Source organism: Sesamum indicum, linkage group LG2 (genome assembly GCF_026168435.1).
Source record: "Sesamum indicum cultivar Baizhima isolate 11 linkage group LG2, ASM2616843v1, whole genome shotgun sequence".
NCBI lineage: Eukaryota > Viridiplantae > Streptophyta > Magnoliopsida > Lamiales > Pedaliaceae > Sesamum > Sesamum indicum.
The window spans coordinates 23184451-23202418 of record NC_142658.1 but is presented as its reverse complement, the minus strand read 5'-3'; the positions used below and the strand labels follow the sequence as shown (position 1 = coordinate 23202418).

General features: G+C 34.5%; 2 protein-coding genes, 1 long non-coding RNA gene and 1 other non-coding gene across 4 annotated transcripts; 1 reads left to right on the top strand and 3 right to left on the bottom strand.

Annotated features, from left to right (window-relative positions):
- Positions 1 to 1706: 1706 nt before the first annotated feature.
- On the bottom strand, positions 1707 to 3468 carry DCI1 (delta(3,5),delta(2,4)-dienoyl-CoA isomerase 1). The gene is made up of 2 exons (XM_011072945.3): positions 2792 to 3468; positions 1707 to 2129 (listed from the first exon to the last, which is right to left on the bottom strand). The coding sequence occupies exons 1-2, from the start codon at positions 3429 to 3431 to the stop codon at positions 1939 to 1941; spliced, it is 831 nt and encodes a 276-aa protein (XP_011071247.1). The 5' UTR covers positions 3432 to 3468; the 3' UTR covers positions 1707 to 1938.
- A 7802-nt stretch (positions 3469 to 11270) lies between these two features.
- Positions 11271 to 13469, bottom strand: SAG29 (senescence-associated gene 29). Its single transcript, XM_011072944.3, has 6 exons — positions 13238 to 13469; positions 12640 to 12676; positions 12343 to 12553; positions 12052 to 12213; positions 11829 to 11948; positions 11271 to 11711 (listed from the first exon to the last, which is right to left on the bottom strand). The coding sequence occupies exons 1-6, from the start codon at positions 13287 to 13289 to the stop codon at positions 11400 to 11402; spliced, it is 894 nt and encodes a 297-aa protein (XP_011071246.1). The 5' UTR covers positions 13290 to 13469; the 3' UTR covers positions 11271 to 11399.
- A 2918-nt stretch (positions 13470 to 16387) lies between these two features.
- On the bottom strand, positions 16388 to 17187 carry LOC148789284 (uncharacterized). The gene is made up of 2 exons (XR_016064101.1): positions 17023 to 17187; positions 16388 to 16746 (listed from the first exon to the last, which is right to left on the bottom strand). It is a non-coding gene; the product is annotated as an uncharacterized LOC148789284 (long non-coding RNA).
- On the top strand, positions 16526 to 16597 carry TRNAQ-UUG (transfer RNA glutamine (anticodon UUG)). The gene has a single exon. It is a non-coding gene; the product is annotated as a tRNA-Gln (tRNA).
- Positions 17188 to 17968: the final 781 nt, after the last annotated feature.

Sequence of the window (17968 nt, the reverse complement as noted above, 5' to 3'; positions counted from 1 at the left end):
GAATTAGGTTGGGAAGCCTCGGAATAATCAATGAATTTTTTGTTCGAATAATCTGTGATATTTCTCTTGATTTTTATTACTATTTTTTTGTGTATAATCTGTGATATTCTCTCGATTGATTATTCTATGATTTTTTTGCTCTATTATTGCATTCTTGCTTGCTTGAAAAATTAGCTTAATTGTAAACCTATTTACTGTTTTTGGAAAAATTTTCGAACATCTTTTTTGGCTTTTCTGAAAATTGATTTTTTTTAAGAAATTGCAATTGTGAAAAATCCCTAAATTTTTAAAATTCTAAAAATCATTAATAAGTCTTTTAAATATGGCGGGTTATAATCTCCAACCTTTTGACAGTAAAAGTAATTTTTTTATTTGGCAACAAAAGATGAAAGGGATATTAATTCATGAAAAAATATTTAAAGCAATAGATGGGAAATATGCTGAAGGAGTTTTAGAAGAAAAGAGGTTAGAAAATGACAAGTATGGCTACTCATCCATAATTTTAAATTTGTCAGAGACAGTCCCTAGGAAGGTAGAAAAATAGGAATATGCTAAAGACTTATGGGAAAAACTTGAAGAACTTTACACTAAAACCTCTTTACCCAGTAAACTATTTCTATTAGAAAAGTTTTTTCGGTATATAAATAATTTTGGAAGATCATATTTGGAGAAAGAGAAAACAAATATTAACTATAAATATATAACAACTTATAGTTTTTACCACTTGTAGATAGTGGGAGAAATGTCAAAGTTAGTGGGTGGAAAAAAAAAACAGAAAAAAAAAAAGTAAACTAGAAAAAATAGACACCAAATGAATGTTCTTTCTTAATATATAGTATAGATAAGTGCTAGCACAATCTACAAGTGTGCAGAATATAAATACAAAAAATTCTATAATTCTTTAAAGAAAATTATTAAATTAGAATTACTATATTTTTAAAGTTTAGCTATGATACTTTCTTAAATAAATGTTGAAAAAGCATAAAAGTATTTTAATAGTTGTAGGATATCAAGTTGTACTTGCCAAATCAATTGTGCATTCTTACTCTCATTTATAGATTAATATTATATGGGATGATCATTTTATATGTAAGTGAGAAAGATATTTTAATAAAATAATATAAGAATATAGAAGAGAAAACCTACTCCTGAACTGCTCCTCCACATTTCAAATTCAAATCTTATTTGGGAAAACCTGTTTATGACATGAACGGCTACTCCTGTATATTTTCCCCAAAACTGCATGTGCTGGAAAATTTTTAACATGCAACATGAGAAAAATAGCATTTATAACGAGTTAATATTACAAATTATGATGTTAAATTTAATTTAATCTAACTTCTACTGATTATACACTGGATCCATCCCTATATTACTTCTACTGCATGATATTATATCTGTGATTTCACACATAAAAATATAAAAACATAAATAAGAAACGAGAAAATGAAACAATATAAGACTACAATTGAATTGATTGATTTAAAATTATGAATTTCAAATATCTAACAATAGATTTTTTGTATTTATTTGGATCATCTTAAATTCCAAATATTTGAAATCCTTCTACTCTATTTTTGAATTACATTCTATTGAACACCGAAGAATTTCAAATTCTTTTAATATGGGATGACTTTAAATCCTTTATCCAAATCATTTCCTCAAATGCAAATCCAAATTTAGCTGAGTATAGTACAAAAGCATGATACAAACAATTTTTGTCTTACCGTTCCCTGTATAAATTTTATTCCATTACAAAATACACTGACAAAATTGACAAATTTACTGAGGGTAAATACAGAATTTTGTAGATAATGTCATTATTTTTATGTTCCAAACTTTATTACCGACAGAATCATGCGAGTTTTGTTGGGAAATGAAAGGACATTTATGTAGCTAGTGCTACTGTTTTCTGCAGCTAATGGTACAATAGATCCATCAGAGCTTAGCATATAAAGGTTTTCTCTTCTGGTGTTGAGCTGATATTGCTTCTGTTAGATCATCCGACAGAAGAACTCCAGAGTTCCATGTTGCAACATAATCCAAACCTTGATCCAATCTCAGGTCTCTGCTTTGTATCAATACCCTCTTCGTTCCAGTGACTGCAAGTGGAGACTTTGCCGCAATACCTATTCACAGAAGTAAAACATTCCTTGATACAGAATATGAACAATTGATTTCCTCAGAAAATTGTTTGACCTCTACATAGTTTTAACGTAGACACCACTGAAAATACAGGGTCCACCATGTTAAGGCCACATGTTAGAAACTGCAGTTAAATTCATCCCAAGTACGACTGAGCTTGTTTGAAGCTAATCAAGCTCAATCCACAAAATCATTCCCTATGACAATGCTTCATCTACTTCTTTTGTGAGCCCGCCAAACAGAGCCTTGAAATCTAATTCGGGCATTTCCTCAACGTCCTATCATTTTGAGAGAAAAAAGTAAACTACCAATCATGTCAATAGAGATGGTACCTTTTGCTTTGCAAATCAAATGTCCAAACCAAATCCAGAAAGCAAGAAAGAAAAAAACCAGACATTTTCTCACAGAAACTTGAGACAACAAAACAAAAATCTATACTTAAACAAAATTAAAAAACCATCACAAAAGGATAATACCATTTTAAGTCACACTATGAAAAGAGTATGCCAATTGCCAAGATACCATGTTATTACTCAACAAGAATTATCAAACTAATATATCTATCTTTAACTTTGAATGAGCCTGCTCCAAAATGCTAGGGAGATAAGGTTAATAGAACAACTAAATGTGAAAAAGACTAACTTACCCTCAGCAATTTCTGCAACCCCTTTCTCCAAGGCTTCCTTGGTGCTAAAAACCCTCGTGACTAGTCCCAAATCCTTCGCCTCCAAACCCGAGAACCTTCGAGCCGTGAGAGCCAGCTCCATGGCATTACCAAACCCAACAATTCCTGGAAGCCTCTGGAGCGATCCTAGATCCGCCGTGATCGCCAAGTCCACTTCTTTCACCGAAAAGAAGGCATTTTCAGTAGAATACCTGACGTCACAGGCGGTAATTATGTCCACACCTCCCCCAAGGCACGCCCCGTGGACGGCAGCAATCACGGGCTTCCTGCACTCCTCAATGGCAGTCACGGCTCGTTGCAAGAACTTTATCTCCCGACGGAGCTTCTCCCCGGTGCGTCCGGTGTCGGCAGCCCGGGTTTCTTGAGAGAGGGAGTTGAGCAATTGGAGATCGATACCGGTGCAGAAATGATTGCCGACCCCGGAGAGGATGATGACGCCGGCTTCCGGATTCTGGTCGAGGGAGGAGAGTGCGGCAGGGAATTCAGTGAAGAAGTCACGTGAGAGGGAGTTGCCACGTGATGGGCGGTCGATGAACAAATAGAAGACTCGAGAATCGGGGGATTTCTGCTTGATCTTTAAGGATTTGTAATTTTCTTCCATTGTCACCTTACCGTCAGTGTGAATGAATTATTGTTAGAAGATAAGCTGATAATATAATGAAATGGGAAATTGAAGGAAATTGTATTGCAGGGCTGTCAATTGTAGGCTAGCCAGGCCCATATCATTTAAAGGCCTAACATATTAATTACTGCTCAACCCACCACAAGGCCCAGGAGGTTTTTCCATCAGAAGCTATTGTACCAGACCCAATTTTCCCAGCTGGGTCAGACCCGACCCGACCCCCTCTATTTTTCTTTTTTATTTTAAAAAGTTGATTAGAAAATTTAAAAAAATCGAATTAAGTAAAAATCCATTAATATACATATATATTTTCCTTAGATCAAAATCACTAAAATGAACAAAAATATATGGTTGGGTATCAAACTAAATGATTATCAAAGACAAAAGTTGCATTTCCAATTAGCAATAATTCACTGCGTTAGTCAATACATGTATTAGATTTATCAATATTTTATATTTTTATGTTTATTTTCTATTTATCAGTAATATATCAGTAAATTTATGGTTATTGAGACCCAAATAACAGAGAACTCTTTTGAATTGATTTTTTCTAAAGAATTGATCCACGATGGGTCCAACAAAATTACTTTCTATGCAAAATCTTGTAGAAATAATGAGTAGGGCCAAGTTCATATGGATTAGGGGTTTAAATCAATTTTCTTCAACAAGAGAAATTTTGGGGGGAGGGGGGGTGTTTTGTTAAGATCATAATTAAAAGAGATAAAGTTGGAAGGAGAAATAAATATGAGAAGAACTTTTCAATTAAAGATAGGATTCAATTAGTTTCACTATTGATTATCGATATAAAATAGCATTCATTCATAATAGATGAATTGACTACGATTATTGGTATGACCTAACAGCCTCACAATGCTTTACATTTTCATTAACCAAGACAAACTTGAAAATATTCTCAATATTTAATCTATCAATGGCATTAAGACTTAGAAATATTCAATTCTAACTGACAAATTCCGACGAGAATTCATTCAATTTAAATTGTGCATTCCATCACAACATAATTTACTATTATGACATAACGAATTATTAACACTAATGATTAGATTAAACAAACAATTACATGTATGAAATTTCAATTGATTAAGCAAATATTTCTTGACAATAAATTATATATCCTATCATTCAAAATTTAGATTATTTGTAATAAACCCCTAGAAAACAACACAAATACTTAAGTAAATGAAAATAAAAAATAAAATTAAATCTTACAATATAACGGAATCTTTCCTGTGTTTTTAATCCAACATAATGGAGTTAGCCACACATATTAATAAAAGAACACATAAAAAAAATAGTGTTCATAAAGACCGAAAGAATGAGAAAATAAGGTGAACTAGGAATTATATCCTCTATTTATAGCGGAAATAATTTAAATAATGCTAATAAAAGAAATATTATAAAAATATAGTCGTTTGAAAAATTTTACAAATTTATGCAGATCCTCCTATAGGAATGGTGGCTTAGTGAATAAAAGAAAAAGAAAAGTCGATAAAACCGCTTGAAATCAATTGTTGTACTTACAGAATGTAAAACCACCGACCTTGCATGGGGTTTTCCTCGATATTGCAGCGGTTCTCTCAAAAGTTTGTTCGCGGATTGTCACCTACGATTTCTAAATGAGTGATGTTCGCCCATTATAATCAAGGGGTGAGGTAAGGCGGAGTACCACATCGTCATCTAGGAGAAAATCGTTAAAAAAAAAAAAGGTCCAAGCAAAAAATCATAGAGAGAGTAGAATTATGATTGATGTATGTATATGTTGGTAGTGATCTTGCTCGAAATCAGCGATTTGGAATAAGCGACCTCACTGCAGTTGACCAACTCCTATCAAGACCAAGTGTTTGGGATCCTGAGAATAAACAAGCAAAGTGAGCTCGTCGGGCACGTCCCCGACAACGACCCTCCAACGTTCAAGTTAGGCTAATCGAGGAAAAAGTATGCGATAAGGCAGGCAGATCGAATGAATCCAGCATTTATTATTTCGTAATTTGACGTCTTGGGGTATTTATAGGATTTAGCCGGATACTGTTGAACAGGCCACGTGGCGTCATCCGGCTAGCTCACGTCCTGGATCGGGCGGCTGTTGCCTGGTTCTTCAAATGGTTTTTCAGGTCCGGGTCGAGTCGCACATGACCCGATTGATAGGAAGACGCGGATCTTGAGGAAAAAGACAAAAAGACCCCTCATTAAAGGTATTTTAGGTATTTTGACATTATCTCTATCAGGTAGTATTTATTTATTTTATAAGGGTAAAAAAGTAACTTTTACATATAAGTCATACAATAAATACATACACCTTACTACACTATATAAGTTCTAACACTACTGTTAATATTCAAAATATTATTTTTTTTAAGGAAATCTACTATTCATTGATTTTGACCTCTCATACATACCAAAAACCCTTTCGTAAACTGTGTATTGTCACTTGGTGCACAATTGTATCGTAGGTAAGATTTTCGTTTCATCCTTTCTACATCATTGGTGGCGTCTGTGGAAAATTTGCCTCGGCACTGAGTATGCAAACTAGGTCCCAAGCTCGTGATGTCCACGATTTAGACATGAGCCGCAAAGCTCAAGTGAACGGGGTGGAACAAGACCCCCCTCGCGAACAGTCGTCACTCCAGCGGGTAACTCCCTACCTCATGAACAAGTTTCTCTCAATGGAGAGATCCCTTCACCACGTCGACAATCTCCACCCGCGCCCCCAGAAGAACACTCCCCTTGAAAGTTCTACCACAAGAACCGATGATCCAATTGACACAACAGGCTTTGTTGGCTCTGATTCGCAACGCTTCTACTCTAGAGACGGCACAAGTTGTGGCCCCAATTTATAGCACAATAACCCGTGAACCTGCCCCCTCCTTCCCCTCGTAGAAGTAAAAATTATCCTCGACTCCCGAAGAGGAGCAGAGGCAGGAGGAAGGGAACAACAGAATCTCTCGACCTGAGGTTGCACAGACCCAAAATCAAAACCCTCACAATCGATAATCATCAGCTCCTCCATGCCTAGGGGAGCCAAGGATCTTTATTTGCCATGTGTTGTCGCCCCTCCTCGGCGAAGCCCTTTCTCCACTGTAATTTTAGCCGAAGCACTTCCAGCGAGCATCAACGTATCGAATTTGTCAGAATATGATGGAACAAGGGACCTGCAAGAACACTTGGACAAATGCTAAAACCGATTTGTACGACTTGAGTGACGCCCCTATTGCAAGGTCTTCCGCACTACGCTATCCAAACATGCTTTAGCGTGGTTCAACCAACTATCAGTTGGAACTATCTCCAATCTCAAGCAGTTGACATTTTTTGCATCACTTCTACATGAACAAGAAAGTCCCAAAAACGGCCACATATTTCTTCACCATTCGTCAGAGAGAAAAAGAGTCGTTAAGAGATTACGTTTAAAGGTTTGTGGAGGCAGTGCACAAGGTGCCGCATGTCAATCACGAGTTGACATAATTCAACAAAATTTGCTACCAGGAAATTCAAAGAAACTATAGCTGGAAAACCCCTTAGCTCTCTAGAATATTGCTCATGGAATCACAAAAATATATTAGAATCGAGGAACCTAATGTTTCGAACACTTCCTTTGATGTCAAGAGGAAAGGTCAAGAAAAGGAAAAAGAATCGAGAAACAAGGAGCGCAAACATTTACCTCTGATGGGATTCCCGCACTATACCCCCTTGAATGCATCCAGAGGAGAGATATTAGTTGTGGCAAAACAACAAATCAGTCAGTGGCCGATAAAGATGAAAGATAACCCCAAGAGACTTAAATCCGATAAGTATTGTCGTTTTTACCTGGATAGAGGCACATGACGGAGGAATGCCATCACCTGAACAATGACATATAAAAATTGATCTAGCAGGGACATTTGAAAGAATATATGAACCATTATCCACAAGGGCGTCAATTTGACCGTGGTCCAAATGTGTCAACTCCTTGTGATGATAATTATCCCACAGTAGGAATCATCCCATGACCTCAAAAAGATCAGCAAGCTACGAAGGAGTGACCCTAAGTTCACATAGCAGAAAAAATTATTTTTTGGCTATTCACTTGTAATAGGAGAAAACTCGAGTAGTAGCTCAACATATCCTTCTCCCCTTTTGATTTCTCCTAAGATATTGTAATGCAAATTTTAAGTTTTCTTGTCGTAGTCCTAACAAATCAAATTAATTTAGACGTAGAGATCCCTGAAATTTCAAGAGGACCCTAGAGGCAAAAATTGACATTGCCCTATGGCAAAAGTTGTTATTGCCCCGGGACCTTATATACGTAAGTTCATTAAGATCCCCATCAATAATGTTGTCCCGAAAATTTTATATTCCTTTGAAGTTGGTAAAAGACTGACTTTGGGATACGAAGTATCCTTTGGGGCAACATCATTTTATCAAAAATCCTTTGAGGCAATGTCCCCTCATAAAAAATATTGGATTCGAAAAATTTTACCCCCCCTTCTTCCGAAGTTGGTAAAAACCCAACTTCGGGCCATGAGCGAAAGCATCTCTTGACGCAATATCTGACGAAAATAAGCCGTAAGAGAACAAAACAACAACTAAATAAATACAGTGACTATATTTATGAATATGGAATATTGTCGAGTTTAACGCTAACATATCCGACCAGGTAAGTCGAAAAAAATTCACCCCAAGTATAAAATACCTAATTTAACGTTAAAATATCAGACTAAGTGAGTCGGAATAAATTCACCCCAAGTATAAAATACCTCTTATAGTCAGAAGAAATTTATTCCAAGTGATAAATGTCAAATTACATACCAAAATTTTCGATCATATGAGTTGGAAAAAAACCACCCCGTGAGGCAACATCCCTATAATTCAAAAAAAAGAAAAAAAATGGGCTACCTGACCTTCCTCAAAGTCTTGGGGGGCTTCGTTACCACAAGTAAGAGTTGTCTACTCTTCTTCACCCACCTCGTAGTCGAGAAGAGGCAAACCTCTCTAAAAACAAAACAAAAAAAATTTAATTACACCCCAAAAGAGGATAGAAATAAAAATACCTTTCATCATTATTAGAGGAATACAATTTGGCGACGGATTGCACGATCCACAACACATAAAAATCCTCTAGTGTGATAGGGAGTCTCATCTCTTGAAGACGATATCGAAATCCCACAAAACATATAAAAGAATTTTGAATAACCTTTATTAATAGAGAATTGATGGGTGCTGAGAGCACTAAAAATAATTCCTACTATACTTGTGAAAATGGGTCGATTCCAAAGAGACTGGTTTTAAGTTGATTTTTTTAAGTAGAAATAGAAAATAATTGGAGGGGGGGGGGTGTTTGAGGATAAAAAGAAAAAATAAAAAAAACTAATAAACTAGAAAGCAGTCAAAATTTACCTGATGAGAATATGGGAGAAGGCTTTTCCGGTTAAAGTCGGGATCATGCTTGATTCTTATGAGTTGTTCATTGATGCAAAAATAACACTTACATAAACAAATAAATCAGTTATAGTTGTTGGTACGACCTAACAATCTTACCTTTCCTTACCTTTTCGTCAGCCAAGGTAAGACCGTTGGCCGAATCCCTAATTAACAGACAACTCTAGGAACGTCCACAAGATTTAATCTATTAACAGCGTTAAGAATTAGAAAAGCCTGATTCTAATCAACAAATTCCTATGAGGATAATTCGTTTAAACTAGATTATGCAAATTCCCATAACATAACTAATTACTATAACATAATTAATCATGCTACGTTGCTACTAAGCATTGAACTAAACAAACAATTACACAGATTTGTAAAGTCCAATTAGCAAACCTTCTTGATAATGAACAATTGGTAATATTATTCAAAAATCAGATGTTTGTAATAAAAGTACAGAGAATAGCATGAATATTCATTAAATAAGTGTAAAAAGAGCAAATTAGATCTCACAATATGTTACAAATCAAGCAATCACCATACCTTAACTAGAAAATAAGAAATTTAGCCGGACATGTTAATGGAAGAACACACTAAAAAATTGAATTCCATTAACTCCGGTTATAAATTAAACTAAAAGAGAGAGAGAGAGAGAGAGAGAGAGAGAGAGAGAGAGTGAAATAAGCTAATGAATATAAAGTATTCTATCGAATTTCAAGATCATCCTCAAATGAAGAGACCCCCCTAATTTATAATAAAAGTATCATACGAATCTAAACGTAGGGTGGGTAAGTACATGATTAGTTCTAAAAAGATAAATAAATCACAAATAATATATTTTGAGGAATTCTTTCCAAATCTAAGTACATTATTCCTTGGAAATCACGCATTTTCTTTCTTCATCTGTGTTGACCAAATCACTAAGCGTAGGCACGTTTAGTCAAATCCTGCAAAACTGCCTTGAAATCTTGTCTTCTCTTTTTTATGCCTTCAATTTCAAGTTTTAGCTTGATTTTTGCCATCTTTATCTCATATCATCCCTTTTTAGCTGAATATGCAATAAATTCACATGATTAGGAATGTTTTGGCTTAAAAAGAAAAATTAAATCACTATAAAACCGTGACAATTTGCGTAGTTATCAAGAATGATAATAAAAAAAAAATTGAAATATACTTGGTGGTGGAGTGATGGAGAGGTGGAGGTTGTCGCTTTTCATCTTTTTGACCTGGGTTCAAAACTCAGAGCGCGTGACATTGTGCTTTCCCCAAAACTGCATGGATCGCTAGCCCCTGCACTTGAGAATAGGAGCCTCGAGCCCAACTTTACCTCGCCAGATCGAGGTTCTTCAACCTGGCGAGTCCAAGTCCGAGTTCACGCCTAAACTCAAGCACCACGCGCGGGCTCGCCAACCATTGCGCTCGAGGCATGTGCCTCAAGCTGGAACCTCGAGGAGGCCGCTCCAGCTTGAGGCACAGCCACGAACCCACCTTTGCCTCGCCAGCTCGAGGTTCTTCGAGCTAGCGAGTCGGAGTCCACGCCTGGGCGCAAGCACCAGGCGCGGGCTTGAGCTCGAGCCTACCTTCTCCCTACCACCTGACCCAACAACTTGGGCCACTTTCAGCAATAATATTAGGCTTGGTTAACACATCTTGGACCCATTAACAATTAAATATTAGCTCAAATAGTTATTTAATCTAAATCAAAGACTTAAATACTCTTAGATGACTTATTAGACTTATCTAGTAACTCATTTGAGAGTGAGGGGCTACATGATGTATATGTTGGTAGTATTTATTTATTTACAACGATAAAAAAGTAAATTTTTACATGCAAGTGATACAATAAACATATACACATTACCATTCTACATAATTTCTAACACCACTATAAATACTCAAAATATTATTTTTTTAAGGAGATCTACTATTCATTGATTTTGACATCTCATACATACCAAAAATCCTCTCGTAAATCGTGTATTTTCACTAGGTGCGCAATTGTATTGTAAATAAAATTCTCATTTTATTCTTTCATTAAAATAACAACCATATCAATGACTAATTTTAGTCCATGTGTAAGAACAAGTGTACCGTCAATCTGAAGATGTGTCTGGAGACCAAGACACACATCACATCTTCACGTGGCGATATTTCTCTTTTTTGATTTCTTTAATTAGCTTTACGTTGCGTGCGTGTTCTGCAAATATTGCAGAATATGGGCTTTTTAGGGGTTAATTATGTAGTATAGTCAGAACTAGCCTAACGATTTAACAAACCATATTACGTTAATTGGACCTTTTTGGTACGTTTTATACAATAAGGAGTATTTATGACCAAATGTATATTTTGAGAGTGGTAAATATAATCAATCAAAAATATCTCTCATAATTGTACACGAGATTTTATTTAGAAAATGCAATATTAACGAATTTATTTTTTCAATTCACAAAAGGCTCTTACAACGGTAGAAATTGGGCTGGTGGATAGAGAAAAGTGAATATGTGAATCAAATGAATAAAGCTGCATTTCTCAAGCAGCACAAACAACAAGTACAGGTGATTCCAGCTGCACGTTCACTTGGCTTGGTTCAAGGCTTATTGCACAAGGTACACAGTTCTCTTGAGCTTCATCCTCTTCATCCTTGTTCTCCTCTTGGCTAACACCAATCTTGTCTGGACAATTTTGAGAGTCAACTGGATGCACTTCAGGGGTCCCTAGCACCATGATGTTTATTACATGCTCTGGCAATTTTTTGTCCTCATTTTCTGGCTTCACATTTCGGAAAATCCCATAGAGCAACATTTGTAACAGCCCCAGGAAAAATCCCAACACATTTGGCAGCTACATAAATTAAGCAACCGATGAAACATAAATAAATCGATTTGGCAAATCAAGAAATTATTTTGGCATACATATACATATAAGAGTTGATCAATGAATGTTACGTTTCTTACTCACCGCAACACATAAATCCTTCTGAAATAGACCATAGGCAAACCACATGACTGCACTCAGTGTCAAGAAAAATGACAAGGGAAATGGCATGAATTCAACACTGCGTGTTCGGACAACTTGAAACTGTGGAAAGAAAAAAAGAAATAACAATTGAAGAAAGAAAAACATACAATAATTCCAAAAAAGCTGTGTATTTTTGCTTTTACATGTAATTATGAGTCCTTACCACAATGGTTAACGGTGCTGCAAAAACGCTCACAGAGACAGCAACGCATATCCATCCAACTACATGAACTCGAATTGGACCTTTGAATATGAAGAATGTGAGCAGAAAAATCAAAGCCAATAGTCCCACATTGATGAGGCTCAACAGCTTGGCAGTATGAGTCTGCAACAATAATTAATAAACAAAACCAGTGATGTCAATACCTAGCCAGTATATAACTTTAAATTTAATATATATATATATATATAGGAATGGTATTAAATGCTGCCATTATGTAAGATGATTACATACCCTGGCCTTTTTTGATGCATAAAAGAGGTATATGAAAATGTAAATAGCCTCGATAACGCATCCAAATAAGTTGATGGAGATTAGAAGAATCGCGTTTGTCTTGAGGAATGCATAATACATCCACAACATGGCAGAGAAAAGTGCAACCACATAAGGTAGTGAGTCGAATCCCATTGTTGATCTTTCCTTATAAATTCGAAAAAATGTGGGCCTGCAAGAGGAAATTAGCTAGAGTAGATCATCAGAAAGTGCTCTAATTATTAAAATTAGAAGAAGAAAATTAAGTGAGCAACTCACAGAGGAGCCAGGTACACGAAGACTGATATGATGTTACCTGCACCACAAAAAGAAATGTCCGTTATTGGAATAATCCAACCAAAGAAATAAAAAGAAAAATCACCATCTACATGAGTGACTTAGTTGAACAAATTAACTGCTGGTGAGATTATTTAATTCTTTTTAATTTCTCTCTTATAATTAAAGAAGAAGAAGAAAAATAAGGAGAAGGAGAATGCTGCATGCTCTTTCAGGCTTTAATATATAGCCAACATGAAAAATATGCCTACACCAGAGTTTCTATTATATATATTCTTGATATCTGTGGAAGGTTAATCATGCAAGTTGTACTGACAACAGCGCAGGAACGTTGCAGCTCCTGAAATTATATCTTATTTATTTTCTCCTTAATTTGCCCCTTGTCTGCAGGAGAAAATTAATGAATCCAGGTGTGTGCATGTCTACACAGAAATTAGTCGGACTCTTGTTGTCCATATGAGAAAGTTAATGACATGAGTGAAGAAATTTAACCAAAACTCGGATTCTTTTGAAGATCCAAAGCAGAGGAGTTAAGAAAAACAAAAAACAAAGAGAGAAGCAATACATATACAAAATTTACCTAGAACACCAAATGTAAACGCCCAAGGATGGTGAATGTCAAAGACAGCCATGGCTAGCAGCTATATATATAGCTACTTAAAATATATAAAATGAAGCTATAGAAGCAGGGGTCTCTTAATTAGAAACCCTTGCTAGCTATATATATATATTAATGATATATTTGCTTCTTTGCTCTCTCTAATTAAAATGCCGGCTCTCTCGCTGGCTCATGCAGAATGCAAGTACAAGTAGAGGGGACGAGTGAATATATAGGAGGTGAAAGTGAGAGTTGCGCGATGAAATCATCTTTGTTGCATGACAAGTGGAATCATAAGTAGGTGGCGTACGATAAAATCATTCACCAAACAAATGCCACCGTCACGTGCCCTTGCAATCGCGTGCATGAGTATACCATTTTTCCACACATGATGATGATAATTTATATTGTTTAATATACCACATTCCCATCACTAGATACCATATATAATTAATATCAGGTGTTATATTATTAATAACAAATGATCGAGGGATAGATAATATATAATTAATGTTTTTCTTTTAAGTATAAATTGTTTCCTTTTATGAAATATAGTAATATATTTGTTTATATTATTAAATATCATGAATTAATTAACTTTTGTTGATATGTATATATACATGAAAATGAAATAGTGTAGCTAGCTAGGTAGTAGATAATAAAAAAAAAAAAAAAGAGGAGGATTGGAGGGCGAGAGGGTATTGTCACGCTGTATGGTTATTTTTGGTTAGTCCCGTAATCCAATAAAGCATTTTCTGGTGGAGGAAAGAGCTCAATAATTCACGTGATCCCCTCCCACACAACGCAACTTTCTGGCGTTTCCATTCTCTCTCTTGTGCACAAAAATAAGCAGAAAACACGCACCCTCGAATCATGATCACCTTATGCTTTGTCCTTTTTCCCACACCGCTACATTTTTCTGTTATTGTTTTCTAGTACTGTTGGCTCATTGCTCCCATCATTTCTAATTTTCTTCTTATAATTCTAGATATTTTCCAAGTGAAGCCCTGCTTGATTGATGAGCTCTGCAGATTTTCGAGCCTCCATATATGTTACCATCCACAAATCATATATATATATATATATATATATATATATATATACACTCTTTCCTATTAATTAAAAATTCATTTTTAAACATATATATTCCAAGTGCAGGATTTGGTGTCATTTTAATATGGATTCATGCTCCAACTATCCTAGCTCCTAATTAAAGATTGCTCCAGTCTATTGACACCGATGATATTTAGTTCATAATTATTAAAATTGTATGTCTATATTTTTGTATCATGATATTTAGTTCATAATTATTAAAATTGTAATCAATAGTCATTTTTTTTTCTACTGTATATATATAGCTTGCAAGCACTTCGTTTGGTTTAATTAATTTTTTCATCTAATTCTTTTCTTAAATTTCCATAACATGGTGTATTTATACGGGATGTCAAATTCTTATACCAAAAAATGAAATAAATTAGATTCCATGCATAATTGATGTGGTTGTTGTATGTAAACCATTCTAATTTAAAGATACATATATTGATGGGGTGTATAATTTGATCAACGTATACTTTATTGTATCGTAGTATTATTCATTCTAACTTTGTAATTATCTTACAGTTTTGTCTACCCAATATATGTGTGTATGTGTGTTTGCGGGGGCATTTATGAGTGTGTTTGTTGTCACCGTCTGTGTACTTCATGATTATGAGCTGAGATTAATTAATTATAGAGTGGTGGGCGCTGTGCTAAAAATTTTGCAGCACTACGTAAGTACACCTACGCGAATGGAATATTTCGCGATTGACAAATGATGGATGGAATTCAATATGATGATTGCCATTGTCTGTGTCAAGCAAATAATTGTGATGATGATGATAAGGTCGATTGCATGATTAAAATTGACTGTCAAAATCCACGGGGGAATGATTGGAATGTAAATTATGAGTATGCTGATTAACGATCAGCTGGTGGAACCCCTCTCATGGACTCTCCAACAGGTGGCTACATCATTTTCCTCAAAACTTGTACTACTAAATAATTTTCAGTTGTCCAAAAAGTTAATAAAACTATCCTGGCAAGACATGCATGATGACCTCAATTAGAGTGTGTGTACATGTGTGTGTGTGGTGGGAGGGTGTCCATTTGTTCTCTCGTATTACCACGAACATATAACCGAAAAAAAGAAGTGCCTCCAGCTGAGATCAGACTTTGGCAGAGGCAATAATTGGTGCACGCAGAGTGAAATATACTACTAATTATATAAATCATGATGAATTAATCTTAATCTCAAACAAGGAAAAAAATATAACACTCTAAATAATTATCATTACAATCTTCATTCCGTTTTGGTCCAAAGCAAAATTGTTAAAAGAGCACTAGGTAGCTCCTGGAATTAAAAGTCAAGCGATGATGTATGAAGAACGGTTATTTTTGTGTAATATTGTATGAAATACAATTTATTTGTTTACTTTTTATAAAATTGATAATTATATTATTTCATCATTTTTTCAATAAGACATTAATATATTTTTCAGTAAAAAATAAAATTATACAATGAAATAATAAACTCATTAAAGTAAAATAATAAATATTCACACATAGTTGAATAGGAATGTGTGGGAGCCGGAGGCAGCGGATAGAAAGCGGGACGAGTGGAAGTTAGCAAGACTCTCAATTACGTGCAAGCAGGGTCCATAAATTCGCCTTTATCTAAGCAAGTCATAAAACGGTTACGTGCATATATATACTGCACCTTAGGCTTCCTTTGGATTCAAACTGATTTATAAATTACAAATTTTCACTTGAAAATATATTGAAACACTAGTCGTCATGACACGTTATTTTTAGGTGCATATAATAAATAATTATTTACTTTTTAAAATATATTTTAATTTAAATAAAATATATAAATCGGCACATCATATTTAAAAATAAATAAATAAAATTAATTTAGGAATATTACAAATACAAAAAAAAATTGGTGTGAGTGAAATATTCATATTAGTATAGATATAGAATAGATCATATAGATGAGAAGAAAATTTTGAGTAGAGGTGGTTGAGAATGTATAAAGACATTTTTAGTAATTTAAAAAAATTGATGTTCTGATGTAAAAAATCGTTCTGTGGGTGAAAATATAATTTTTTTTTTTATATATATATGTGGTATAAGATGAGAAACACTTATAGACAATAACAAGTAAAAAATTAAATCAAAAGAACATCAAAATTATCGTTAAAAAGGATGGGATCCGTAACCTCTCATCCAGGTTCTATGGTGTAGTGGTTAGCACTCTGGACTTTGAATCCAGCGACCTGGGTTCGACTCCCGGTAGGACCTTCATAATCTTTGTAGTTCTCGTTTTTGTGGACTACGATGGAGGGTCACGTAATCTGTGTGTTGTGTTGTGTATGGGGGGCTTCATATCTTGCATCATTGACCTCAATCTTTGAAGATGATGATTTACATATTCTGCAGGTTGTTTCTCTCTGTGTAGCAAATTTTGTGAAATGTGATTTTTGCTGAACAATTATCAGAAAGCTAATATTTTGGAAAAGACCGAATTTATCAGAAAAAGTTGTTCAAGGGCATTCACTTTAATCTTTGATTTAGTGAATAATTTTTCTAAAAATTGAATTGTAGTCCTTAAATTTCTAAAAATTTTATATAATTTATATTTTCCTAAAATTTCTAAAACATATTACATACATTTAAAACATTCAAGAAAAAAAATTACATAAAATTTAAAACAATAAAAAACTTACCTGGTAGGGGCGGCCGAAAATGGTGGTGGGGACGGCGGAAGGGAGCGAGAGAGAGAGAGAGGGGCGATGGGGCGGCAGTGGGGCAAGGGGGTGGGTAGGCGGCGGTAGGGAGAGGAGAAAAAAAGGGAAGAAAAGGAAGGAAAAAAAATCTATAAGTGTTGTATATATATAATTTTGGAATGGCTGTGCCAAAGGGAATTACAAAATTTGAAATATATAAATTTGGGATAGTCGTGCGAAAGGGAGTTACAAAATTTGAAAAGTTATTATAGAAGTCGTTACAAAATATATAATTTAATGTAATCGTTTAAAACTCCGTTACATTTGAGATTACAAAATACGGGTACGACGTCGTTTTGATAAATTTCGTTACAAAAGCTATTACAATTAATTAATTAACTGTATTAAAAATTATTATTAAAAAAAAATTCCGTTTTCGACGATTTAATGTTGTGGAAACGTATCATTGTACTGGAATAATATAATTGAAATATATTAAAAAAATAAAAAAAAATGACATTCATACATGTATGCAATTTGCAATAAATTATATTCGTAAATGTTAATATTATATTGATGCAACTATCATCTTATAGCATTGAACTGTATGGGTTAATCGAATTGTCAAAATTAAGATCCAACCGTCATATATGATCACACTTATAAAAGGATCCATTTGACCAAGTTGTAGCCTTATTGGGTATACGGATTTCGATATATCATTCCTAGAACGTAATAATAATCATTCAAATCGATGTATTTTCAGGTCATGTGATTTAAAATCACACTGTTGTTCTTGTATACATTTAAATTTGGTATGAATCGTGTGATCGGATGGAAATATATTGTATTTTCCAATTTGAATTTTTGAAATGACTTATTTTTTGTGATTGCTTTTGAAACGGCCTGTGTAATTTATATGTGTAACGGCCTTTGTTACAATGTT